The sequence below is a fragment of the Callithrix jacchus genome, chromosome 7 (assembly GCF_049354715.1).
Source record: "Callithrix jacchus isolate 240 chromosome 7, calJac240_pri, whole genome shotgun sequence".
Lineage (NCBI taxonomy): Eukaryota > Metazoa > Chordata > Mammalia > Primates > Cebidae > Callithrix > Callithrix jacchus.
Window position 1 is genome coordinate 44,549,107 of NC_133508.1, and position 26,529 is coordinate 44,575,635.

Sequence of the window (26,529 nt, forward strand, 5' to 3'; positions counted from 1 at the left end):
CTTTCCAAGTAGCTGGGATTACAGGAGCCCGCCACCATGTCCAGTTAATTTTTCAATTTTTAATTGAAATCTTTTAGTAGAGATGGGTTTCAACATGTTGGCCAGGCTGGTCTTGAATTCCTGACCTCAGGTGATCCACCCTCCTCGGCCTCCCAAAGTGCTGGGATTACAGACATGAGCCACTATGCCTGGCCAGCTTTTCTTTTGAGACAGGGTCTTGCTCTGTCACCCAGGCTGAAGTGCAGTGGTGTCATCATGCCTCACTGCAGCCTCAACCTCCTGGCCTCAAGCAATCCTCCCACTTTAGCATCCCGGGTAGCTGGGACTACAGGTGTGTGCCACCACACTGGCTAATTTTTGTATTTTTTTTTTTTTTGAGACAGAGTTTTGCTCTTGTTGCCCAGGCTGGTGTGTAATGGCACGATCTCGGCTCACTGTAACCTCTGCCTCCCGGGTTCAAGGGAGTAGCTTGAACCCCTACACTGCCTCAGCCTCCCGAGTAGCTGGGATTACAGGCATGCACCACCACACCCGGCTAATTTTGTATTTTTATTAGAGAAAGGGTTTCTCCATGTTGGTCAGGCTGGTCTTGAATTCCTGACCTCAGGTGATCCACACACCTTGGCCTCCCAAAGTGTTGGGATTACAGGTGTGAGCCATCGCGCCCGGGCAGTTTTTGTATTTTTTGTCATGTTTTCGCCATGTTGTCCAGGCTGGTCTCCTGAGCTCAAGTGATCGTCTCACCTGGCCTCCTAAAGTGCTGGGATTACATGTATGAGCCACCATACCCAGCCCGAGGCAGCTTTTTTTTTTTTTTCTGAGACGGAGTTTCCGAGGCAGCTTTTAACTAGCATCTGAGGTGACCAATCTAAGTTGACAGGGTCAGGACAACACTGATGTGTGTACAGATACTGTTCCCCCTGCTGTTCCATTCTAAGCATGAACCCCAGTCCCCTTCCCAGACCTACTGAATCCAATTGCCCAGAGCAGGTCGTGTGGAGCTGTGCTGTGAGCAACACCCAGGTGATGCCCCACAGCAGCATGTCCCACACCCCTTGCATCTTAAAAAATTTTATTTTTTTGTCTACGGCCATACCACCCTGAACGTTCCCGATCTCGTCTGATCTTAGAAGCTAAGCAGGGTCGGGCCTGGTTAGTACTTGGATGGGAGACCGCCTGGGAATACCAGGTGCTTGTAGGCTTGTTAAAAAAAAAAAAAAAAATTTTTTTTTTTTGGGGGGCAGTCTTGCTCTGTTGCCCAGGCTGGGGTGCAGTAGTGCAATCTTGGGCCACTGCAGCCTCGACCTCCTGGGTTCAAGTGAGCCTCCCAAAGCCCTGGGACTGCAGGTGAGAGTCACAGCCCGCTCATTTCCTTGTGCGTCTGTCGGAAGCACTGCTTTGGTGCCTCTGCTTGAGCAGCCTCCGCCTGCCCTACAGGCCACATCCTCTTCCTGTCTTGCATGATGTCTCCCAATGGCAGGCTGACCTACAGGCCTGCCTGTGTTCCCTGCCCTGTGCCCCACAAATGACCAGACTAGTAGGCAGGGATTACGTCAATCCCTGCAGAGCCTGGCTGGCAAACAGATACATGTCTCACTGGAAGTGTATAATAACTTTCTTTTTTTTTTGAGACAGTTTTGCTGTTGCTCAGGCTGGAGTGCAGTGGTGTGATCTTGGCTCACTGCACTCTCCGCCTCCTGGGTTCAAGTGATCTTCCCACCTTAGCTTCCTGAGTAGCTGGGACTATAGGCAAGTGCCACCATGCCCGATTAATTTTTGCATTTTTAGTAGATGGGGTTTCACCATGTTGGCCAGGCTGGTCTCAAACTCCTGACCTCAGGTGATCCTCCCATATCCAAAAGTGCTGGGATTACAGACATGAGCCACTGTGCCCAGGCTAGAGTCCATGTTTGAAAAGAAAGTTAATTCACACCACCGTGCCTGGCTGGAATTGTAATAACTTTCTTATCAAACATGTATCTCAGGCTGGGTGCAGTGGTTCATGCCTGTAGTGCCAGCACTTTGGGAGGCCAAGGTGGGAGGATCACCTGAGGTCAGGAGTTAGAGACCAGACTGGCTGACAAGGTGAAACCCCATCTCTACAAAAATTAGTCAGGTGTGGTGGTGCACACCTATAGTCCCAGCTACTCGGGAAGATCACTTGAGCCTGGGAAGTTGAGGCTGCAGTGAGCCAGCCTAGACAGAGTGACAGTGAGAACCTGTCTCAAACCAAAAAACAAAACAAAACAGGTATCTAGGCTTATGAAGTGGCTCATGCCTCTAATCTCAGTGCTGTGGGAGGCCAAGGTGGGAGGACTGCTGGAGACCAGCCTAGGCAATACAGGCAGACCTCATCTCTAAACAGAACTAAAAAATGAGCCAGGCATGTTAGCATGTGCCTGTAGTCCTAGTTTTTCGGGAGGCTGAGGGAGGAGGACTGCTTGAGCCCAGGAGTTCAAGGCTGCAGTGAGCTATGATTGGGCTATTGCACTCTAGCCTGGGCAACAGAACAAAAACCTCATCTCTAAAAGTAAAATGCAATACAATAAAATAAAATAGTCTAGGCGCGGTGGCTCACGCCTGTAATATCAGCAGTTTGCAAGGCCGAGGCAGGTGGATCAGCTGAGATCAGGAGTTCGAGCTAGCCTGGCCAACATGATGAAACCGTCTACTAAAAGTATAAGAATAGCTGGGGGTGGTGCCACAGGCCTGTAGTCCCAGCCACTCGGGAGGCTGAGAGGAGAATCACTTGAACCCAGGAGGTAGAGGCTGCAGCGAGCCAAGATCACACCACTGTACACAGCATGGGCGAGACAGAGTGAAACTCACCTCATAAATAAAATAAAATGAAATAAACTTCGTGTGCTCCATTCTAGGACTCCTTTAGCTACATCTTCCCCCAGAGGAAAGAGGTGTTACTCACCCTCCAACAAGTCTTTTAGCTGAGCTCATACAGACAACACTGCCCCCACTGTATGGGAAATAAAGACACTGCTCTCCCTCTAAAGAGAAAGGGATACACTGTTCTGGGAGTGTGACATCATGGCAGCAGCAGAGATGACAGGAAGCAGAGGCTGGCTGGGGACTATATCTCTGGCATATGTCAGTCAGCCTGATGACGAAGCAGTCTGCCATTCTCTGGGACATATAAATGATCCAAAGGTCTGTTCACTGACCAACTCTCCCTGAAGGCGCTCTTTCCCCATGGCCTCGTGGCACAGGTGAGGGAGGTGTGAGGCCTGGAGGGTGCAGCCTGGGCCAGGACTGGGACAAGGGTCCGGCCCCAGCAACCCAGCCTCTTCCCACCTGCACACTGCCTGGGCTTCACGCCAGTGCTGCACTTGCCCTTGATGTACACAGTGACCTTGAAGGACAGAAAAAATAGTGGCAAAGACTGTGATAAAAAGAACATGCAGTTCTAGTCTCATAAGTCCACGAAGACCACCAAAGAGGAGCTGCTATCTTTCATATTTACCATCTTGGTGTGAGATTACGGAACAGCTTGAGACCAAATAAAGGCCCCTGTAGGTCTCCGGCTCCAAATTCCAACTGTTTAAAAAGGAAAAAGAGAAGAGAAGAAGAGAAGGCATTAATGGGGTTTCATCTCATAGCAGCAACCCAGGCTCAGGAATGTACCTCTGGGTATAATTCCTTCATTCAATTCACTGTCATGCCAGGGGTCTAAAAGAAGGGGGCGGAATACTGTTAATGTCTCATCTTAACGTTTGCCAAATGGAAATGTCTGCTGCCACAGACCCAAAGGAGACCCAGGTTTCAGTGGGTCTCTCCAAAGAAAAAGCTGCTCACCTCTAATCCTTGCTTCCCAGGCTGAGGTCAGAAGAGACCAACTGGCTCCCCACAACCCTCCAGGTGCAGTGCCCTCAGCTGCAGAGCGCCTTCTGCGGTCAGGTGTGCCCCCGCCCCCACATGCGCTGCCGATTCCTTTTTTTTTTTTTTTTTTATTGAGACAGAGTTTCGTTCTTGTTACCCAGGCTGGAGTGCAATGGCGCAATCTTGGCTCACCGCAACCTCTGCCTCCTGGGTTCAGGCAACTCTCCTGCCTCAGCCTCCTGAGTAGCTGGGATTACAGGCACACGCCACCATGCCCAGCTAATTTTTTGTATATTTTTTAGTAGAGACGGGGTTTCACCATGTTGACCAGGATGGTTTTGATCTCCTGACCTCGTGATCCACCCGCCTCGGCCTCCCAAAGTGCTGAGATTACAGGCGTGAGCCACCGCGCCCGGCTTTTTATTTTCTTCCTGCGCCAGATGTCTCCCAGGTGACCAGGGTGGACCTCAGGGGCCTGAGGTTAAAACCCAGCAGCAGTTCCACACTCGCACAGCCTTGGAAGTCACAGCTGAGCCTGGCTGCTGTGTTTACTTGTCTGGGTGACTTTCAAACAACCCTTCAATGTTAATTTGATGCAGCTCACTTTGTTCGGCAGAACTGGCGGTTACATGGCCACCAGTCAGTGAACCATTGCACTGAAGAGAGCACCTGCCTTCTGAATTGTGCAGGGAAAAGTTAGCCCATAGGCTTTTTGCTCAAAGGGAACAAACATGCTGAGTTGCAGGGCCTGGATTTCTGGAAGTTGGCATCTCATAGGAAACCTTGTTTTTCTATCCTAATTTTAAACTGTGAGGCAGACTGACGGACTTTTCAGATATGAGACATATTTTTCTTTCTTTTTTCTTTGAGACAGAGTTTTGCTCTTGTCTCCCAGGCTGGAGTGCAATGGTGTGATCTTGACTCACTGCAATCTCTGCCTCCTGGGTTCACGTAATTCTCCTGCCTCAGCCTCCCGAGTAGCTGGGATGACAGGCAGGTGCCACCATGCCCAGCTAATTTTCATATTTTTAGTAGAGACGGGTTTTCACCGTGTTGGCCAGGCTTATGAGACCTATTTTCCTTTTAGTGCCAGTCAACTTATGGAAGTTTGATACTTGGTACCATGTTGCACCACAACGGGGCCCCCTGGGTGGCTCTGGGGGTGAACTTTGAGAGTGTAAATGTTCGGAAATAGGCTTTGCACGGACAACATAACTCAGCCAACAGACGTTCTTACCTCTCCCCATCCCTTTGCGGAAGTTACTCGTCTGAGCGCAAAGTTAACGGAACCCCCTCCATTCCCATTCTGGGTTGAGAGGCTTCCAGAGAGGATGGCTGTGTCTGTCGCTGTCAAGGGTGCCTAAAAATGATATTTGCTGGTAATAAATGAATCAAAACAACAGAAAGTGCCAATGGCAGCAGCCCAAAGAACACACTGTGAGCCCACGGCCAAAGGTGCAGATGACTCCGCTGTTCAGAAGGACATATGGATGCAGGATTATTGAAGCAGCTTGACTTTTCTTCCGCTTTGTTATTTGGTCTGCATGTGACCATGAGGATAATATGTTTTGCAGAAGCTTGAATGGGCAAATTTCACCACACCAGGGGAAACATGGGGCTGCATGTCCCAATGGTATCAGACTGCATAGGGACTTCATTGTGTGCCTTCCCTCTGTGGTACACCTGGGCCTCTCCTGTCCTCGGTTGCCATCAGGGTTCTGGGGGGATTGAAGACCTTGCCATAGCTGTATTCTGTATTAACTGACTTGGGGAGCTCCAGTGGGGGCAAATTTCCCCAAGTTAGGACTTCACACTGTTGGTTGATGCATTTGATAATAAATTAATGAACTGAGGAGACACAGATCTACTATAAATGCTCAGGAGAATGGCCTGACCTTGCCACATCCAAACAGTGGGCAGAATGGTGACATTTTCATGTGCCCAGGGCTCAGGATGGGAGCTGCTATAGCCTTACGGCTCCTAGCAGAATCTGCCTTAAAACTAAAAGCGGTTGTTAGAACGATCCACGGAAGTCTTCGTTCTCTCCCAGAACCCCATGACCTTGGGCCTCTACTTCTCCCAGACCATTCACACCCTCTGCTGGAAAGGCCCGAGGCCTTGGGAGCCCAGCGCCCCAGCCCACACTCCTGCGGGCCCACATGCCAGCACAGCAGTAACACGAGGCTGGGACTGAAGCGCTTTCTTTTTTAAGTGGCTAATTGCATCTTTTCATAAATAAAGATGAGAAAAACCCTGGGCAGACTCTCATTCTAGCTGCTTGGTGTGCTGTGCCTCATTAACTCGAGCCCTTGCTGTACTTAGAGAGGTGGTTGTGTGCTTTACCTCAATGGACTGGGATATGTGCATTTTATTAATTTCAATCTGTGGAAAGCCACTGCCGGACACATCTTCGTACTCCTCGTCATAGCGATCGAAAAGGTCAGTGGCATCTACTCCAACACTGATGGTTCCCTGGGGCAGAAAAATAAGCCGTCAGCAGAAGGGGTGGTATTTGCAGAATGAAAGACAATACTACAGTTAACAGCCAGCTTGCTTGAACTGAACAAGTCATCAGACGTCAGGGTGCACTGGTTTAGGTAGGACACTCCACTAGGAAGCCCACAAAGCATGAATGTCACAGTCTGAACCAAACGACCGCAGAGCACCACAGACGTCCGGAGCTAGAAAACATTTGACAGGGAAAGCCGGTCTGCCTGTCTGCAGAGCAATGACATGCCAAACACAAAGTGCTAGTCAGAGAAGTAACAGCTCCATGGTTTGATTTTCAGACCAAACAGGACCCAGAAATGCATAAGACCACCTAGAAATTAGCTGTATGGATTAAACACTTTTTTGTAAACACCCTTATACCACAAAACTACCCTAACACTCTTTAAATAAAAACGTCTTCCAAGATGAAGCAGCACTAATTACAAACAAATGGGAGACTTAAAAATTAATCCACCTTCTCAAATTAACTTGAGAATTAAGTTATGAGAAACAGAACACTGTTCACTCAAGGAATTCTAAGCTAAAATTTTGCTGATAAAAACGCTTGTCACTCAGAAAATCAATGTTTATTATTATTCTTTTATAGTCATAACTTTAAAAATGGACATGTATCTTAATCCAGTGTATAAAACCATGGCCACACACATTTTAAATGAAACTTTTTGCAGCCCATTTAAAAAAAATCAATTGAGGTTTAATTTATGTATTGCAGTATAAACCGCACCCATCTGAAGTACACAATTCCGTGAGTTTTTGACATGTGTACGCTGGTGAAACTACCTGGTGAATTCTATCACCCCCTAAGTAGCTTGAGAGTATTTTAAGTGGTGAAGAAAGGGGCTTCTGAGAAGGGGGTGTGGGAACAAAAAATCAAATGAGAATACCCTTGTGGGCACCCAGTGGAGAGGCGAGGAGGCCTTAGGGCTAGAGCAGACGGGGCAATGGCAGATGAGTTCAGATGGTGTGTGGGTGGTCTCTAGAGTGTCATAGGTGGGGTTTAACCTGTTGTTTCTGTTGGTTTAGCCATTCGCCCAGCTTTTTCACTTTTATGCCAGAGTCGGTTTTGCAGATGGACTGTCACTTGTAATTCTAGCATCTGCCATGGTCTTATCTCACGTGTGAGGCGCACAGTGGCTTTAGGACACAGCCGGTGAGAGCCCACCACTCTTCTGCCGTTTCTTTGCAGATGAACTGCAGGAGGCAGCTCCCTTTCTAGGATGGGTGTGTGTGGTGTGCGCTGACAGTGGTGAGGTGCAGCTTACTCCTGGCCTCAGTAGTGGGGAAGTATCAGATGCTGCTACATGGCGTAGCTAGTGGTGGCCAGAGCCTTGGCCTGTGGGATGGCTGAAGCTGTCAAGCCCATGGTCAGCCACATCCCTAGGAAACTCCAAATACATATGAAAATGGGAAACACAGGTGGCCTGTGATGCAGAGCCTGTCAGAGAGCACCCTGAGCACCCTGTTACAATGTTTCTGTGCCTGTTGAATGATACCCATCAGGCTTTGCACATGGTTTCTGTGAAGAGCCGGAGTGAAGATTTTTGGTGCTGTCGGCCATGCAGTCTGCTGTCGCAATTCACCTCTGCTACTGAAGTGGGAAAGAAGCCAGGTCGCAGTAAATGACCGAGTGTGGTTGTGTTCCAAGAAAACACTGTTCATAAACCCGGAAATCTGAATTTCATGTAACCTTCGTATGTCACAAAACATAATTCTTCTGGTTTTTCTGGACCATTAAAAAATGTAAAAGTCATTCTTAGCTCACAGGCCATACAAAAATCAGGCAGTGGCTTGACAATGGCAATGACCGATATAAACCTACAGGTGTTTGCTGCTGTTTGGCAACACTTCCTTTTTCAACAAACTCTTCAGGCAGAGATGACACTGAGTATTAAATTTCCATTTTCCCAGAGAGCTGATGAACTTGTAAGTTGTATAAAATGTTTTTCCACACTGACCATCCAGAGAGCTAACTCTCAGCACGTGAAAATCAAGCCTCAGATCTGCTGAAGCACTAGCGTCAACGGTCAGTCATTCCTCTAACACTGTGCCTGGAAGTGGGTTGTAGCAGCAGGTGTATTTACATATAACTGTGAAAAGCATTTTTCATTTAGATCAAATGGTAGTTTCTCTACATTAATTTCACTCATATTTCCATTCGAAGGTCTGCAGTGCATAAATGAAAGATAAAGCAACAGCTGCTTCTGTGTTGGTTGCCCTATTAGCCCAACTTCCCAACTGCTAATGATGCTAGCTTTCTTTCTTTTTTCTTCGAGACAGAGTCTCGCCCTGTCGCCAGGCTGGAGTGCAGTGGCGCAATCTTGGCTCACTGCAGCCTCCACCTCCCGGGTTCAATCGATTCTCCTGCCTCAGTCTCCCAAGTAGCTGGGCCTACAGATGAGGGCCACCACGCCCAGCTAATTTTTGTAATTTTAGTAGAGATGGGATTTCACCATGTTGGCCACAATGGTCTTGATCTCTTGACCTCGTGATCTGCCCGCCTCGGCCTCCCAAAGTGCTGGGATTACGGGCATGAGCCACCACACCCAGCTGATGCTAGCTTTCTATCAGATACTTCAATCTGAATATGTATTAACCCTAATAATTATTTGATTTCTGTTGAGGGTGAAACACCTGACATTATAAATGCTACTATAAACTCAATTAAAAAGTTCCACGTTGAAGGTAAACGTGTTTGTTTTTATGGTGATATTCAAATGCCAACTTTAAGGCAGTATAGTGTTATGGTAAAAAATATTCTTATTAAATCAAGAAACCCATGGAGCAGAAACATCCTTAGAGTTAGCTGTAGTGATACAGATAATGTATAATTGTGTCAAAACAAGCTGTGATACTCAACCCATGGAAAATGAAGTTGTAGTTGTCAAAATTCACATATTTTTTATATTCACAGAGTAACAGCACAAACACATCTCTGTGATGACAATGATTTTGAATAATAAAAAAAATCTGCATGGCATTACATCAACAATTGTATATTCATGGCCAGGTGCAGTGGCTCACACGTATAATTTCAACACTTTGAGAGGCTGAGGCAGGTGAATCGCCTGAGGTCAGGAGTTTGAGACCAGCCTGGCTAACATGGTAAAACTCTGTCGCTACTAAAAATACAAAAATTAGCTGGGCACGCGCGCCTGTAATCCCAGCTACTCTGGAGGCTGAGGCAAGAGAATTCCTTGAACCCACGAGGTGGAGGTTACAATGAACTGAGATTGTGCCAGTGCACTCCAGCCTGGGTGACAGAGCAAGGCTCTGTCTCAAAAACAACAGGCTGGACGTGGTGGCTCATGCCTGTAATCCCAGCACTTTGGGAGGCCAAGGCAGGTGGATCATGAGGTCAGGAGTTCAAGACCAGCCTAACCAACATGGTGAAACCCCATCTCTACTAAAGATACAAAAATTAGCCAGGCGTGGTGGTGCATGCCTATAATCCCAGTGACTCAGAAGGCTGAGGCAGGAGAATAGCTTGAACCTGGAAGGCAGAGGTAGCAGTGAGCTGTGTTTTCACCATTACACTCCAGCCTGGGTGACAGAGAGAGACTCCATCTCAAAAAACAACACCAACAAAATTGTATATGTATTTGGAATGTTGAAACCTTTGTAGAACTTTTTTTTTTTTTTTTAAACAGACTAAAAATATCTAAGAAATTATAATCACTGGGCCAGGTGCAGAAGCTCATGCCTGTAATTCCAGCACTTTGGGAGACTGAGGCAGGTGGGTCATCTGAGGTCAGGAGTTTGAGGCCAGCTTGGTCAACATGGTGAAACCCTGTCTCTACTAAAAATCAGCTGGGTATGGTGGCATGTAATCCCAGCTACTCGGGAGGCTGAGGCAGGAGAATCACTTGAACCCCGAAGGAAGAGGTTGCAGTGAGCCAAGATCGCACGCATCACTGCACTCCAGCCTGGGCAGCAAGAGCGAAACTCTGTCTTAAAAAAAAAAAATTACAATCCTTGAAAAATAAATTTTGTAACCAAAAATACTCTGAAACTAATCTTTCTAGGAAGAAAAGAAGCCATACAAAATAAATAAGCGCTCAAATGGTTCATAATATATAATTCTGAAATTCCACAACGGCATTTTGGAGTATCTTTATTTTGGGTAGGAATCTTTTGGTGGAGCTGTCACGTTTAATTGGGTAAATTTATATTCTGTCCTAGAAGGAAACTGAATGGAAAAGGTCTACAGTTTTGTAGCATTTAAATTTGACAAGACATTAAAAAAATCATAAATAAAGATGATTTATAAAAATGTGTCAAAGAAAACTATTCTGAATGAAGTTAAAAAGACAATACCTGTCAAAATATGTGGGCCAAGATATTTTTATGTTCTAATATGAAGAAATTGAGAATTGAGAGAGTATTTTCTTTTTTTTTTTTTTGAGACAAAGTCTTGCTCTGTCACCCAGGCTGGAGTGCAGTGGCACTATCTTGGCTCACTGCAACCTCCATCCCCTGGGTTCAAGTGATTCTCCCTGCCTCAGCCTCTTGAGTAGCTGAGATTACAGGTGCACACCACCACGCCTGGCTAATTTTTCTATTTTTAGTAAAGACAAGGTTTCACCATGTTGGCCAGGCTGGTCTCGAACTCCTGAACTCAAGTGATCCACCCACCTCAGCCTCCCCAAGTGTGGGGATTATAGGCGTGAGCCACTACACCAGGCCTGAGAGAGTATTTTCTAAATTGAAAATATAATATGCATTTGGTTCAATTCATTCACTTCAGAGAACAGTAAAAAAAGAAAGAAAGAAAGAAGAAAATATGATATGCAGAGAAGAATCAATTAAATGTGTCAAAAACTTTGGCTGGGTGCTGTGGCTCACACCTGCAATCCCAGCACGTGGGGGAGGCTGAGGTGGAGGGATTGCTTGGGCCCAGAAGTTCCAGACCTGCCTGGGCAACATAGTGAGACTGTTTCTGCAAAAAAATTAAAAAAAGAAAAGTTTAGCTGGGAGTGGTGGTATAAACCTGTGGCCCCAGTCTCCTGGGAGACCGACGTGGGAGGATTTCTTGAGCCCAAGAGGTCCAGGTTGCAGTGAGCCGTGATTGTGTCACTGTACTTTTGCCTGGGTGATAGTATGAGACCCTGTCTCAAAATAAAGTAAAATAAAATTTGCTAAATATAAATGCAACTTTCATAAAGATGGTAGGCAATGTTATGAAAGAAAAAGACTGGAAATACACTCTTCACAAAATAGTGTGACACAATGTGGAAGTTAGATTAAAGGCCTCCGGAGGAGCCATGCCTGCGGGTACTCATGCCCTGGTACAGAGCCCTCTCCTTGATCCTGAACCAGCTCTCAGACTTGCTTTTGTCCAAAAGAATGCATAGGTGTGATGGTGCTGACTTCAAGACCGGCTCACAAGAAGCCTTGCAGCTTGGCCCAGGTCTTTAAAATGCACTATCTTGAGGGACACTAGCTAATACATATCAAGTCCAACTACCCAGAGACTGCTGTTGGCAAGGAAGCCCAAGCTAGCCCGGAGAGAGGTGCCTGGAGAGACAGTGACACCAGCCACCCCTGCTGAAGTTCGTGAGACAGGGATGCAGAAGCTACTGCTGACATGCAGAACAGCAAGCCTGCAACAGACCAGACCCAGCTGCCATCTGCCTGCAACCCCTGTGGCCACCATTCTGTCACAGTCAAGTCCCAGCCAATCCACAGAACCGTGAGAGAGTACTGAAGTGTTGTTGGAAGCCACCAAGTTTTGAAATGGTTATACAGCAGTACATAATCAGAACACCGATACTGGAGACAGGCAGGGTGAGTGAACAGACTGATTCCTACTCTTAATGTTCACATAATCAATGTAATTTAAAAATTTTGTTTAATTATACATAGGTGCATGTTTTCTTAAGAAAATTTTATTTTATTTTTACTTTTTAACAGACAGGGTCCTCGGCCTGGCGCAGTGGCTCACACCTATAATCCCAGCACTTTGGGAGGCCGAGGCGGGTGGATCATGAGGACGAGATTGAGACCATCCTGGTCAACAAGGTGAAACCCCGTCTCTACTAAAAATACAAAAATTAGCTGGGCATGGTGGCGCGTGCCTGTAATCCCAGCTACTCAGGAGGCTGAGGCAGGAGAATTGCTTGAACCCAGGAGATGGAGGTTGCGGTGAGCCGAGATTGAGCCATTGCACTCCAGCCAGGGTAACAAGGGCGAAACTCCATCTCAAAAAAAAAGAAAAGACTTACTGTTTTGTTTTCTGTTTTCTTTTGAGATGGAGTTTCGCTCTTGTTGCCCAGGCTGGAGTGCAGTAGTGCAATATCGGCCCGTTGCAACCTCCGCCTCCTGGGTTCAAGCAATTCTCCTGCTTCAGCCCCTGAGTAGCTGGGAATACAGGAGCACATCACCAAGCCCAGCTAATTTTTGTATTTTTAGTAGAGATGAGTTTTGCCATGTTGGCCAGTCTGGTCTTGAACTCCTGACCTCAGGTGATCTGCCTGCTTCGGCCTCCCAAAGTGCTGGGATTACACGTGTGAGCCACATCCCCGATTCTAACACATAATTTATATACTGCATTTACTGCAGATTCTCTGTTCCTCAACTAGATCATTAAGCTTCACAAAGGAATTAAGCGGTTTTATTTTCTGCTGAATGTCCTAAAGTACCTGGCACATTGCAGTCAGCCAAATTAAATTACTTTGTGAATAAACCAATCACTTTTACCCACTCCCAACCCACAAAATTGCTAATAGTAAAGCAAGTCAATGAAAGATGACCATTTTCCCTGTTTTCCTCTTTTCTTAGCTAGCACATTTCTCCCTGTTGAATCTTATTTTGTAGTTTAATCCCTTCATTCCTGTTCACTGGGCTCTTTCAGAACCTTCTGCTTGAGTCAACTGTGACTGTGATAATCACGTCTTCACTGACATGACTCGGAAATTCTGTGCATGAGTTACAGCCTTTCTCCCACAATGAGAAACTTCTTACCAGGTAGGAAATGATGCATTTGTACTCGCTGAGTAGAATCAGTTGTTTATTCAGCCAGGAATGTACCATTCTAAATTCTTGAAAAAATTTTTTAAATTTATTATTTTTTTTACACCTTATACAAAAATTAAATTTTTTATTTTTTGGTTTCAAATCCTTTTAAAAAAATGTAAGGTGTCCAGTGTGATGATTTGATACGTGTAGCTACTGTGTAGTGATGGTCACGATGAAGTGACCACATTCGCCACCACCCAGGCGGAATTACTTTCAGGTTTACATTTATCTGGCCATGAGGATAACATGAAATTTCTGTCAACTGCAGTCTCAAAGGGAACTCTTTACTAACTGAAAATCCCACCAAAAGAGGTGATATGAGGCAATGTGAGATTCACCTGTTTTATAACTGATGAATCCAGGAAGGCACTCATGACTGTTCCCACAGCATCACTTTATCTCAGATGGAAGTCCGAGCCTGTTCTCCCTGTATAAACTTTAGTCTTTAATTCGGAAACCTTGTTTGTAAGTGATTATGCTGATGCAGGGGGTGAAAGAGCCCTCACTTCAAGACTAACAGCTGTTTACTTTTGAATCCCTCTGTGCCTCCTATCCCAATTGTCAAGACCACTCTTCTCCAGAGTCTCAGTTTCATGTCACAGCACCTTCCCAGACCTGATTAACCAGGCTTGGCTCCCTTCTCCTTACATGACAAACTCCCACATTCTCTGATCGCAACAGCAGCCCATTTCTGCAGACGGTGAACTGCCCCTTCCTGCCACTACACTCAACAAATATACGGGTTAAACAGCCCATCTTCTGCTCTGTCATTCTCTCAGTCAAGTCGAGACAGTTTTAGGACATCAAAATCACTTCCACAGAAGAGACTGAGGTCATAACCACAGGCGAACTTTGCTGGCTATAGTCATTAGCCAGGGCAACCCCAAAATCCTTGAAAAATAATCAAGTGATAGCTGGGCAAGTCACACCTGTAATCCCAGCACTTTAAGAGGCCGAGGCGGGTGGATCACAAGGTCGAGAGTTCGAGACGAGCCTGGTCAATATGGTGAAACCCTGTCTCTACTAAAAATGCAAAAGTTAGTCAGTTGTGGTGGCAAGCGCCTGTAGTCCCAGCTACTCAGGAGGCTGAGGCAGGAGAATAGCTTGAACCCGGGAGGTGGAGGTTGCAGTGAGCCGAGATTGCACCACTGCGCTCCAGCCTGGGTCACAGAATGAGACTCTGTCTCAAAAACAAGTGATGCATGCTTACATCTTTGTGAAAACATTTTGTCATTTGAAAATATTTTTATGGTTATATGCCTTCCTTGATACATTATTCATTTATTTTTTGAGATGGGGTCTCCTCTCTCTGTCACCTAGGCTGGAGTGCAGTGGTGGGATCTTGGCTCACTGCAACCTCTGCCTCTAGGGCTCAAGTGATCCTCCTGCCTCAGCCTCCTGGGTAGCTGGGACTACAGGAGCACACCCAGCTAATTTTCTTTTTTTGGTAGAGATGGGATTTTGCCATGTTGCCCAGGCTCTTGATACATTTTATTTATTTATTTAGAGATGGAGTCTCGATCTTGTCACTCAGGCTGGAGTGCAGTGGCATCATCTTGGCTCACTGTAACTCCCACCTCCTGCGTTCAAGCAATTCTCCTGCCTCAGCCTCCCGAGTAGGTGGCATTACAGGTACCTGCCACCACACCCAGCTAATTTTTGTATTTTTAGTAGAGATCGGTTTTCCCCATGTTGGTCAGGCTGGTCTCGAACTCCTGACCTCAGTTGATCCACTCAATTCGGCTTCCCAAAGTGCTGGGATTACAGGTGTAAGCCATTGTGCCTGACTGATACATCATTTAAATTTTTTTCTGATAAAGTGGAACTGTGTTTCTCAGCTATTACACAAACCACGCTGATGATGGGGCTTTTTAGATCAGAGAGGAGGTCTTGCCAAGGAGTGTGTATCAACCTCCGTAATAGCAAAAATGGCCAAGGAAATAACATAAATCTCCACAAAACTATTTTGTTGTAGGGTCAAAACTCTAAAGTAATATATGCCTGCAGAGACTGTCAAGCTCCTTTGCCCCTGCATCCCCAAACAATCCTGACTTAAGCATCTGCTCCACACAGGATCTAAACAAGTTCATGAAGGAGGCAGCAATGAAATCGGACAAGCTGCCTGGGGTCAAGTTGCCTTCTAAAGATGCTCAAAGTGACTGCCATCCATAGAGGGAGAAGATTTGTGGGTATTAAGGAAAAAGGAATTAAAATAATCAATACGAAGTGAATATAGTACAGAACGACACTTACATGATCTCGAGTCCTTAAAATGCAAGAAATGTGGATGCATTGTGCAAATAAAACAGAAATCCAATGACAGCAGGGCAATGCCCAGGGTGCTCCAGTCGGGGTCCAGTTTCACATATTACCCTCAGGGATGAACTCCATGTCCTGTTGAGCCATCAATTCTCTCTCCGATACCAGTTCAACGTGGAGGACCCTAAAGATACCGGGACCCCAGCTACCAGAGGCTGGCGTTTTCCAGCAGGACATATGGATAGGAATTCATTCCCACAGGGCAAAGCAAAGGCAGGAAACAGGCAGCTAGAGTTAAGGACTGTGGGGTCCAAAGACTCAACCCAGAAACTGGGCCTCCCATTTCATGGAAGCAGAAACTGAACTAAGGCTACAGAAGGGACTTCATCAAGGACACAGACAGGAAGGTGGAATCTGAGGCTGGACGCAGGGCCCTTGACTCCAAGACCAAGGCTCTCCTGTACATGGATGTGTCTGTGTTCATGCATGTGGGTGTGCGCAGGCACACGTTCTATCAGCTGAAGCCAGTAGGCAAAGTGGACACACCCGGGGCTGGGGATTCTACTCGTTCCTTCCTGGGAACCGTGGTGCCTTGCACAGCACATTCCACACAAGCCCATATCACAGGCAGCCACACTGCAAACAGCACCAGACCTGGCCCCAGACAAAGGCTGTGGGAATTGTTCGAGGGCCATTTTCAAATCCCAGCTCACAGGCCCCACCATTCCTGAATTTCCTCCTTAGTGTTTGTTTTATTTTGGGACAGTCTCGCTCTGTCACCCAGGCTGGAGTGCAGTGGCTTGATCTCGGCTCACTGCAACCTCCGCCTCCCGGGTTCAAGTGATTCTCCTGCTTCAGCCTCCGGAGTAGCTGGGACTACAGGCGCATACTAACACGCTTGGCTAATTTTTTGTATTATTAGTAGAGACAGGGTTTCACCATGTTAGCCAGGATGGTCTCGATCTCCTGACCTCCACCCACCTCGGCCTCCCAAAGTGCTGGGATTACAGGCATGAGCCACCATGCCCGGCCTCCTCCTCAGTGTTGAATGAACCACCACCACAACATTTAGTTCTGAACGTCATTTGGCACCAGTACCACACTGCATTTATATAGCAAGATTACCTTTCCCTAATAAATTAACATCTCTTGCATGTGTTTTCAATCTTTTAACAACCTGGCATGGTAGTCAGGACAGATGTCCTTGCTTTACAAAAGAGAAAACGAAGCACTGCCACACGGTTTGCTCTGTGCCCTGCCTCCTGGTGGCCGTCGTTCTTTCTAACCTGTGCTGCTCCTCGCTAGGCCTTTTTGCTTGGTAGATACATCAACCTACTGGAAATCTCTACCTAACCTGCTCTTATTGATGGAAACAGAGAGAAACATACACCTGCGTTTCGGGCAGCAGTAGTAGCATGGGACACAGCCTGCAAACCCCTCTGGGCTGGGGTCCTCTATGGGGAAATCCAGCTGACAGGCTGATCCCCACGTCATCGAAACTGTCCTTCTGCCCACGATCTTTTGTTTGAGACAGGACTTTGCTTTGAGGCTCAGGCTGGAGTGCAGTGGTGCAATCACAGCTCACTGCAACCTCGAACTCCTGGCCTCTGGCAATCCTCCTTCGTCTGCCTCCCAAGTAGCTTGGGCTACAGTTATGTGCCACTGTGCCCAGCTAATCTGTAAATATTTTGTAGAGACAGGGATCTTGTTATGTTGCCCAGGCTGGTCTTGAACTCCTGAACTCAAGTGATCTGCCCACCCTGGCCTCCCAAAGTGCTGGGAATACAGGCATGCAACACCATGCCCAGCCTCCATGGTCTTCAGAAAGAGGAGATCATCCTTTTCTCCTCAGGACAAGGATGTCCGCTCATCTTGAGAAGCAAAAAAAAAAAAAAAAAAAAGCCTTCGGAAATGAAATCAAAGATCTACCCCAAATCCTCTCCTTAAAATGCTGAACAGCCAGCATCTGGCTATCACTCAATATTTCTGATTAGAAAATGTTTTATTTATTTGGAAGCAGTTTTATGGAAGTAGCAAAGTACAGGACATTTTAAAAATAACTTGCATGCCTGTGTGAGATGGTCACAGCTGTGCTCCCTCATTCCACAGAAACATGGCCTGCAGACACATTTGCATAGAATCCCAGTAAGCAACTGCCACACACCCCCAGATGGCCGATTTGATCATAGGACACGGACGCAGGATGACAGCAAGGTTCTCTTTCCCTTTCACTGCTCTGAAAACAGCAAACCTCCAGCCAGAACAGCAAAAACACCGAAGGAACAGCCTGCTCCTGCCAGGCACTCCCGCCTCACCCGTCCCACCTCATCTGCCAACACCGACCTTCCAAACCGGACCTCCCTGCAGTGCACTGGCCACAGTTCAGGGCACCTTGGAGATTTTCAACTCTCCCAATTATTCCAAACTCCCCGACTTGGTTCACCCAGGGTTTTCTCTACCTCCATCTGACATCTGACCAAAAGGTAACCCTGCACTTTTGAGGGCCTCACCTGTTGGGGAGAGTGGGTAGATGGGAGTGGAGATATTAGCTTTTCAAATATACATTTTTTTCCAAGATAATTAAATCGTTTATTACATACATATTACATATGATAACAGATGATACACAAGCTTCATTCCCATCCATAATTTTATCTGGTCAAATATACTTTGAAATGTGGGATTCAGGCTGGGCGTGGTGGCTCATGCCTGTAATCCCAGCATTTTGGGAGTCCGAGACGAGCGGATCACGAGGTCAAGAGATCGAGACCATCCTGGCCAACACAGTGAAACCCGTCTCTACTAAAAATACAAAAAATTAGCTGGGCGTGGTGGCGCACGCCTGTAGTCCCAGCTACTCAGGAGGCTGAGGCAGGTGAATTGCTTGAATGCGGGAGGCAGAGGTTGCAGTGAGCCGAGACTGCGCCACTGCACTCCAGCCTGGCGCCTGTCGACAGATCGAGACTCTGTCTCAAAAAAATTAATTAATTAGAAAAAAATGTGGGATTCAAATAGATGGACGTGTTCTGGATATATGGTCCTTTAAATGTTGTGTCTTAAAAAAAACTCCTGTGAATGTATTTCATCAGAGGTTTATCTTACCATGCATCCCAGTTTAAGCTAGCATTTGTTCTTTTCTTTTTTTTTGTTTTTTTTTTTGAGACAGTCTCACTCTGTTGTCCAGGCTGGAGTGCAGTGGCATGATCTTGGCTCACTGCAACCTCCACCTCCCCTGTTGACACAATTTTCCTGCCTCAGCCTCCCGAGTAGGAATTACCTGGGAGGCTGGTGGGCATGCATCACCACGCCTGGCTGACTTTTTTTGGAAACAGGTTTCACCATGTTGCTCAGGCTGTTCTCGAACTCCCAACCTCTGGTGATCTGCCCACCTCCGCCTCCCAAAGTTCTGGGATTATAGGCGTGAGCCGCCATACCCGGTCTGCTCTTTTTCTTTACAAGGTTTAAAGAAAATAATAATGCTTCTTATTACTTTGTATGGCTTCTGCTCTCCTTCCAACAACACTGCTGAGTTGACAGATCATGGAAGAAGAGGTTGATAGAAGACCAGGGGCTCCTAGCTCCTTATCATGATTCATACAGGCTGTCTGCCAGGCTCTCCTGGCCACACTGATAGGGTCTGGCCACTGAACCCTGTTTTTAAACAGAGCTGAACAATATACCGTGCCGTTTAATTAGCTGTTCAGTACAACTGGCATCTCACAGTGACCAAGCTATCCTATTTTCCACAGAGCTGGGGCACACATGCAAAACAATCTCCCCAGCACACTGAAGGAAAAAGACAGCATGCTTAGGACTGAAAGGTAACTGACTCAGTAGTGTCACTCAGTTAAAGGACTTAAACTCCATCAGGGATCTGGGATGACTCTGCTGTTCAAACAGCCCAGTGACCGGTGGTCATGGCACCAATGCCATGGGGTGATGTGAGCAGGGCCCTCTGCTCAGGGCAATGTGGACATGCCCCGAGCCCTCTGCATCATTTAGCGCTCCACATCTTGATGGGTAAGCAAGGACTTCTGCTGCCTCTATGAAGAACCACCTTCTTAGGTGGTTACGTGGCTGTCCTCTGATTTCCACTGTCAAGGACTTGGTCAGCATAGTCGGAGGAAACAGCTTTAGACAACTAGCCTGTGTATGTGTTTGGCAAACCTCCCTGATTTCCAGAAAAAGCAGGAGACTGGCTTTGTCTTCCCTCCACATGGTATAAAACATTTACCTCCTGGAGATCAGCAGCAGAGTGTCTGATGGCTGCCAGGGAGGTGATTTCCATCAAGATTACCACTTTTACATAATACAAGCAAAATTTTGTCCCACCAACTTTGTATGATTTTACTTTAACAAGCCACCAGCACCTCATTATTTCAGACCTGGCTTCTGATTATGAAGCCTTTTCATGAGGTGTCCTATGAGGAAACCTGGCCCCTGGCTTACCTTGGGATTGGTTCGCTGCTGCAGTCTCCTCTCTTCCCTCTCTCTCTGCAGTCGCTCAAACTCCTCTCGAATTTCAGCTGGGGTTCTCCTCCTTTCCACAACCTATGCACAGAATCAAGACGGGAAGACAGCTGAGGACCCGGGAGGTGCGGGAAATGTACACAAAGTGCTGCAGTCACTGATTCTGGTGTGTGCATGCTGCCTGGGGTCTGGCCATGCTCTTTCCCCAGGAAGTACCCCAAACCGTGACTTCCACCATCTGATGGCTCAGGCCTGGGCGAGGGAGAGCTCTGCTGCCCTCCTGGCCCTTCCCAAGGTTGAAATGAGTTTTTCCTCAGCTCTCCAGAGTTAAACATTCTTCAACATTCTTTTTTTTTTTGAGACGGAGTTTCGCTCGTTACCCAGGCTGGAGTGCAGTGGCATGATCTCGGCTCACCGTAACCTCCGCCTCCTGGGTTCAGGCAATTCTCCTGCCTCAGCCTCCCGAGTAGCTGGGATTACAGGCACGCGCCACCTTGCCCAGCTAATTTTTTGTATTTGTAATAGAGACGGGGTTTCACCATGTTGACCAGGATGGTCTCGATCTCTTAACTTCGTGATCCACCCGCCTCGGCCTCCCAAAGTGCTGGGATTACAGGCTTGAGCCACCGCACCCAGCCTAACATTCTTTATTGTAGCAACGTATCTTTGAGGCAGCAAAAATCTTCCAAGGAAAATGTCACCTTAAATTTCATAGTGTAAATTTCCTAATGAATCTCAGATAACAAATATTAAATATCAGGACGAAGGCAAGCTGGCTTTTCCTAGTGGTCTGGGACAATCACTAGAGACTCCTTTTGAGCTTCTTGGACCAAACATCCCAAGCTGTCAGGTCTGGGTGTTTCTATTTTGTTGTTGTAGAGATGGGGTTTTATGTTGCCCAAGTTGGCCTCAACCTCTTGGCCTCAAAGGATCCTCCCACATCAGCCTCCAAAGGACTGGGATTGCATGCATGAGCCACCATGTCCAGCAGGTCTCAGTGTTTTTAGAATCATGGAACTCTTCTTACAACAGTATATGAACCTTAGAATGTGGGCTGTCAGTTATAGGCTGGTGTAATAATACTCAGGTACAAAAGAGCAGACCTCATTGAACTCAGGGACGCTCGGGGACACACGGTGACGTTGAATCTGAGAAAATATGGCATTCCAGGCAGGGCATGGTGGCTCACACCTGTAATCCCAGCACTTTGGGAGGCTGAGGCGGGTGGATCACCTGAGGTCAGGAGTTTGAGACCAGTTTGGCCAACATGGTGAAACCCATCTCTACTAAAAATACAAAACATTAGTCGGTGTGGTTGGGCATGCCTGTAATCCCAGCTACATGGGAGGCTGTGGCAGGAGAATCACTTGAATGTGGGAGGTGGAGGTTGCAATGAGCCAAGATTGCAGCATTGCACTCTAGCCTGGCAGCAAGAGCTAGAAACTCAGAAGGATGGGAGGGGAGGGGAGGGGAGGGGAGAGAAAGAAAGAAAGAGAGACAGAGAGAGAGAGAGAGAGAAAGAGAGTACGAAAGAGAGAGAGATAGAGAGGAAGAAAAAAAGAGAGAGAGAGAGAGAGAAAGAAAATAAGGCATTCCAATTCCAGTTCAGCCCTTCTTCAAAAGGAAGACAATCTAGTGGAGATTTCAGAGAAGTGGAAAGAAACACGAGGAGGAAGACACTGCAGCGCCGCAGGCTTCCATCTGTGAAAGAGGCAACTGCCCTGCACAATTTCTAAGCGTCCTGTTTATGGTGCAAAATTGTATGCACCAGCAAGAAACACAGCATGGGAACGAGAAAAAGTGGTCACTCTCTTTCTGTCAGGACCAAAGCTGTCAGATGGATTGCAGGAGGAGGCAGAGGTATATGAAAGCAGAGTTCGCCTATCAGTGGGAGAAATACAGGGAAGTCTTGAGATGCAGCTCACAGAGTATCTACAAAGGTGTGACGTGAGAAGAAGTTTCCTGGGAAATTTCAAGTTTCAAAAAATTATTTAAAAAAATACAAACTTACGGCAAAAAATAAAAAAAAAAGGATAGAAAATGAAAAAGTATGCGATTTCCGTTACCCATATTCCCTCTCCTCACAGGCTAACACTCAGTTTTTTTTACATCTCTTCCTAAAGCTTCTCTATTCACGTGTATGTACCTATGTATGTGAGCATGTGTGTATACACACACACACATTCAATATAAATGAGATATTACAGGCTTTGTGCAACCTGACTTTATTTTTCAATAAATAGAAAAATAAATACAAAAACGTATCCAGAAAATCCTAGGAATCTGTCCACTCCTTTCAGGAGGTAAACAATAAAAATAGTGAAAACAATGTTTTCTTCTGTAACAACCCAGAATGAATTAATAATTGCTAAAAAAAAAAAAAGGGAGAAGTGTTTCTTTTTAAGGAAGGTTTAAAATAAAAAGACGGTTAATTCATCCAAGAACAAACTAAAGGTCCTAAGTGGCATGACAGTGATTGCTCTGTGACCTTGCCAGGCCATTCTGGGTTCTATTTCATGAACAAGATGTGTTCCTGCTGGCCAGGTGTAAAATCCTCGAGGGTGCGTCACCAATCTACTGCACCCTCACTTTGCAATACCACCGGTCTTGATGTAGACAAAAGCAAGGTAGTTTTTCCAAAGTTTCCATTATCTTCTCAATTTCATGTCAGCCCCTGCCTTCATCAAAAGAAAATAAAAAAAAGAGCTTCAGGGAAATGTAGGTAATCAACTATTCCATGTAAGTTTGAAGATCCAGAAAAAATGCTTTAAAGTACTTAAAAAATTAAGGCTGGGCGGGGTGGCTCACTCCTGTAATCCCAGCACTTTGGGAAGGTGCAGTGGGCGAATTCCAAGGTCAGGAGTTCGAGACCAGCCTGACCAACATGGTGAAACCCAGTCTCTACCAAAAATACAAAAATTAGCTGGGCATGGTGGCGTGTGTCTGTAATCCCAGCTCCTACTCAGGAGGCTAAGGCAGGAGAATTGTTTTGAACCCAGGAGGTCGAAGTTGCAGTGAGCCAAGATCGCACCATTGCACTCCAGTCTGGGTGACAAAGCAAGCCTCTGTCTCAAACAAACAAACAAAAAAACTTAAAAAATTACTCATGACTTTACAGCCCAATTCAGTGGACCTGACTGTGGAGCCAGTTTCTCTGGACCCAGCAGACGGTGACTGAAGTGACCCATCACCAAGGACAAGAAGGTCTAAGTGTGAGGCTATGTCTGAATGGAGATAGTCCTTCCACATAGCCCAGATGATGCAGGCCATTCCAATCTGGATAAAGAGATTTTATTTTATTTCAATTTTTTACTTTTTCTGAGATGGAGTCTCGCTTTGTTGCCCAGGCTGGAGTACAGTGATGCAACCTCGGTTCACTGTAACTTCTGCCTACTGGGCTCAAGCAATTCTTCTGCCTTAGCCTCCCAAGTAGCTGGAACTACAGGTTTGTGCCACTAAGTCCAGCTAATTTTTGTATCTTTAGTAGAGACGGGGTTTCACCATGTTGGCCAGGCTGGTCCTGAACGGTTGACCTCAAGTGATCCACCTGCCTCGACCTCCCAAAGTGCTGGGATTACAGGCATGAGCCATCACACCTTGCCTAGATAGAAATTTTATAATTGAGTGTTCTATTCAACAGGATATTAGTTTAAAAAAAAAAATGTAGATTTCATGAAAGTTTGACTCGCCATAACTTTAACCAGTGACATAAGCAGATCCATGAATATGCCCACGTACTACTATTTTTTTCAGAAACAGATTTGTAAGATGTTGGGAATTAAAACCCTGGACTCAAACCCTGCAGGAAAAACAAACAAACAAACAAACAAACAAACAAACTGGAGAATGTGAGGCTTCACAAAGGCTGCAGCAGGAAAAGATCCATTTTCAGGAATTTTAGCTGTTTAATCCTTGCAGACTGAACTAATAGCTGAAAATTACTTTCTCTCTGCTACATTCTGGGATGTTAGGCAAATAATCCAAAGGTGGCAGGTCCTTCCATTTTTAGTCATTATCTTACACAATTTTTGCAAATAGTTGGTACATAATCAGCGCTAACAGCAAAACCAAAATGGCTGGCCTTTCTGGAGCAGTGAAGACCCTTAGTAGGGCAGGGCATTTCATTCTCAGCTCCCATAGGCCTCTGCCAGCCTTGATTATTTATATCTTCCTTTCAACAGAATACATGATCTGGAGAGGGGAACAGGACTACGCTAGATATAAGCTACTCTTCTTATCAGCAACTCTTAGAGCAGAGGCATCTGGGAACACAGCATCTGAAGCTGCATCACAGTTGATAACTACCAGACACATTCAATGTTTCTCACGGACAGAGTGTAACGTATGCAGCTTGTGGACCTTGTAACTACTGCTCACTAGACCACTATCCCTATGCTAATCAGAACACTGAGCGGCCAGGTGCGGTGGCTCATGCCTGTAATCCTAACACTTTGGGAGGCCAAGGCGAGTGGATCGCTTGCGGTCAGCTGTTAGAGACCAGCCTGGCCAACATGGGGAAAGCCCATCTCTACTAAAAATACAAAATGTAGCTGGGCGTGATGACGGGCGCCTGTAATCCCTGCTACTCAGGAGGCGGAGGCAGGAGAACTGTTTGAACCCGGGAGGTGGAGGTTGCAGTGAACTGAGATCACATCACTTCACTCCAGCCTGGGCAAAAAAGCAAAACTCTATCTCATCTTTCTCAAAAAAGAAAATAAAGAAAACCGACTGAGCCCAGGAGTTCGAGATTAACCTGGGCAACATAGTGAGACCCCATCTCTAAAACAAAAAAACCACCACCAAGAAGACTGACTTTATTGATGAAAGGAAATGAGGAGCTCTCCAAAAGCTAGGTGGCATAATGGAAGGACAGACAGGATCCCAAACTTCCTGGGAGACCTCATGCAAGTCACTTCACCTCTCTAAGCTTCAGTTTCCCTGCTATAAAATGAAGACGGTTAAGTGACAACATTCAAAAAGTGTCACCTGGGCTGGGTGCAGTGCCTCACGCCTGTAATTCCAGCACTTTGGGAGGCTGAGGTGGGCAGATCACCTGAGGTCAGGAGTTCGAGACCATCCTGACCAACATGGAGAACCTCTACTAAAAAAACAAAATTAGCCAGGCATGGTGGCACATGCCTGTAATGCCAGCTACTCGGGAGGCTGAGGCAGGAGAATCACTTGAACCTGGTAGGCGGAGGTTGCGGCGAGCCGAGATCGCATCCTTGCACTCCAGCCTGGACAACAAGAACAAAACTCCATCTCAGAAAAAAAAAAAAAAAAAAAAAAGAAAAAAAAGTGTCATCTGGGTCTAGCTAGTAAACTTTATTCTGGAATAATTTTAGAAAGTTATTTAGAACTTTAGAAATGCTACAAATAGAGTACAGAAAGTTCTAGAATAGCCTACACCCAGCTTCCCCCAATGTTAGCATCTTATGTAACCATGGAATATCTGCCAAATCTCAAAAACCAACATTAGTACATTTCTACTAATTAAACCTAGGGTTCAGATTTCACTAGTTTTTCTACAAACACCCTTTTTCTGTTCCAGGATTCAATCCAAGATTCCACGTTGCATCAGGTGTCCTTAGTCTTCTCTGCTCCGTGACAGTTCTAAACCTTTACTAGTTTTTCATGATCTTGACCATATTACATGATCTTGACCCCACTGCTCCACAGATTGGGATGCTGCTGCTGGGGCTAAAATCCAAGGCTTTGAGGAAGGAATATGTAACGGAGTCCCACCGCTTTTCAGTGACCACAGCTGCTGCCTTGAAAAACTGTAGTCAACCCACATCTAAAAAAACAAAGAAGCTTTAAGGAACAGGAAGCACTGCTATTTCCATCAAGCCAGAGGCCAAATACCAACTGCCCACTGGAGCCAGGAGGACATGCAGATGACAAGAGCCAGAGGGAACACAAAGGAGAGTGGTAGGGACTGGACAGCCCAGCCCTGTCTGAAGGGCAAGGGCTCCTCAGATCCAGTGTTACCAGATCTTCAGATGTTTCAAGAAAAGACAGAAGACTGGATTATCACACAGAACCTCCCAGGGTTTAAATGTTGGCAACTATAATTCACTGTGTGAGACAATCAAAAAATGGCAACAGGCTAGGCATGGTGGTTCACACCTGTAATCCCAGCACTTTGGGATGCTAAGGTGGGAGGGTAGCTTGAGGCTAGCAGTTTGAGACCAGCCTGGGCAACACAGCAAGACCCCATCTCTTAAAAAATAAAAATAAAAAGCTAGGCATGGTGGTGTGTGCCCGACCAATGCATTGCAGCCTGAGTGATATAGCGTGTGCTCTCACCACACACACACACACATACACAGCACATGCATTCTCTCAACACGCATGCATGCACACATACAGAGTGCATACACCCAACACACGCGTGCGCGCGCACACACACACACAGCACATGCATTCTCTCAACACGCATGC

The 26,529-nt window shown here is 46.3% G+C and overlaps 1 protein-coding gene and 1 non-coding gene across 3 annotated transcripts in view; one reads left to right on the plus strand and one right to left on the minus strand.

Annotated features, from left to right (window-relative positions):
• The window catches only part of DNAJC11 (DnaJ heat shock protein family (Hsp40) member C11), a 64,774-nt gene that overhangs the window by 15,447 nt on the left and 22,798 nt on the right, over positions 1-26,529 (minus strand). Inside the window, exons 4-7 of one of the 2 annotated variants that reach the window (XM_002750234.5) lie at positions 20,065-20,166; positions 6,175-6,303; positions 5,069-5,191; positions 3,476-3,549 (exon numbers count right to left, since the gene is read on the minus strand). In XM_002750234.5, the coding sequence (XP_002750280.1) occupies positions 3,476-3,549; positions 5,069-5,191; positions 6,175-6,303; positions 20,065-20,166 (428 nt within the window). The remainder of the gene's footprint in view (positions 1-3,475; positions 3,550-5,068; positions 5,192-6,174; positions 6,304-20,064; positions 20,167-26,529) is intronic. The other variant, XM_078330240.1, reaches the window with a different exon arrangement.
• On the plus strand, positions 1,083-1,202 carry LOC118143379 (5S ribosomal RNA). The gene has a single exon (XR_004727604.1). It is a non-coding gene; the product is annotated as a 5S ribosomal RNA (ribosomal RNA).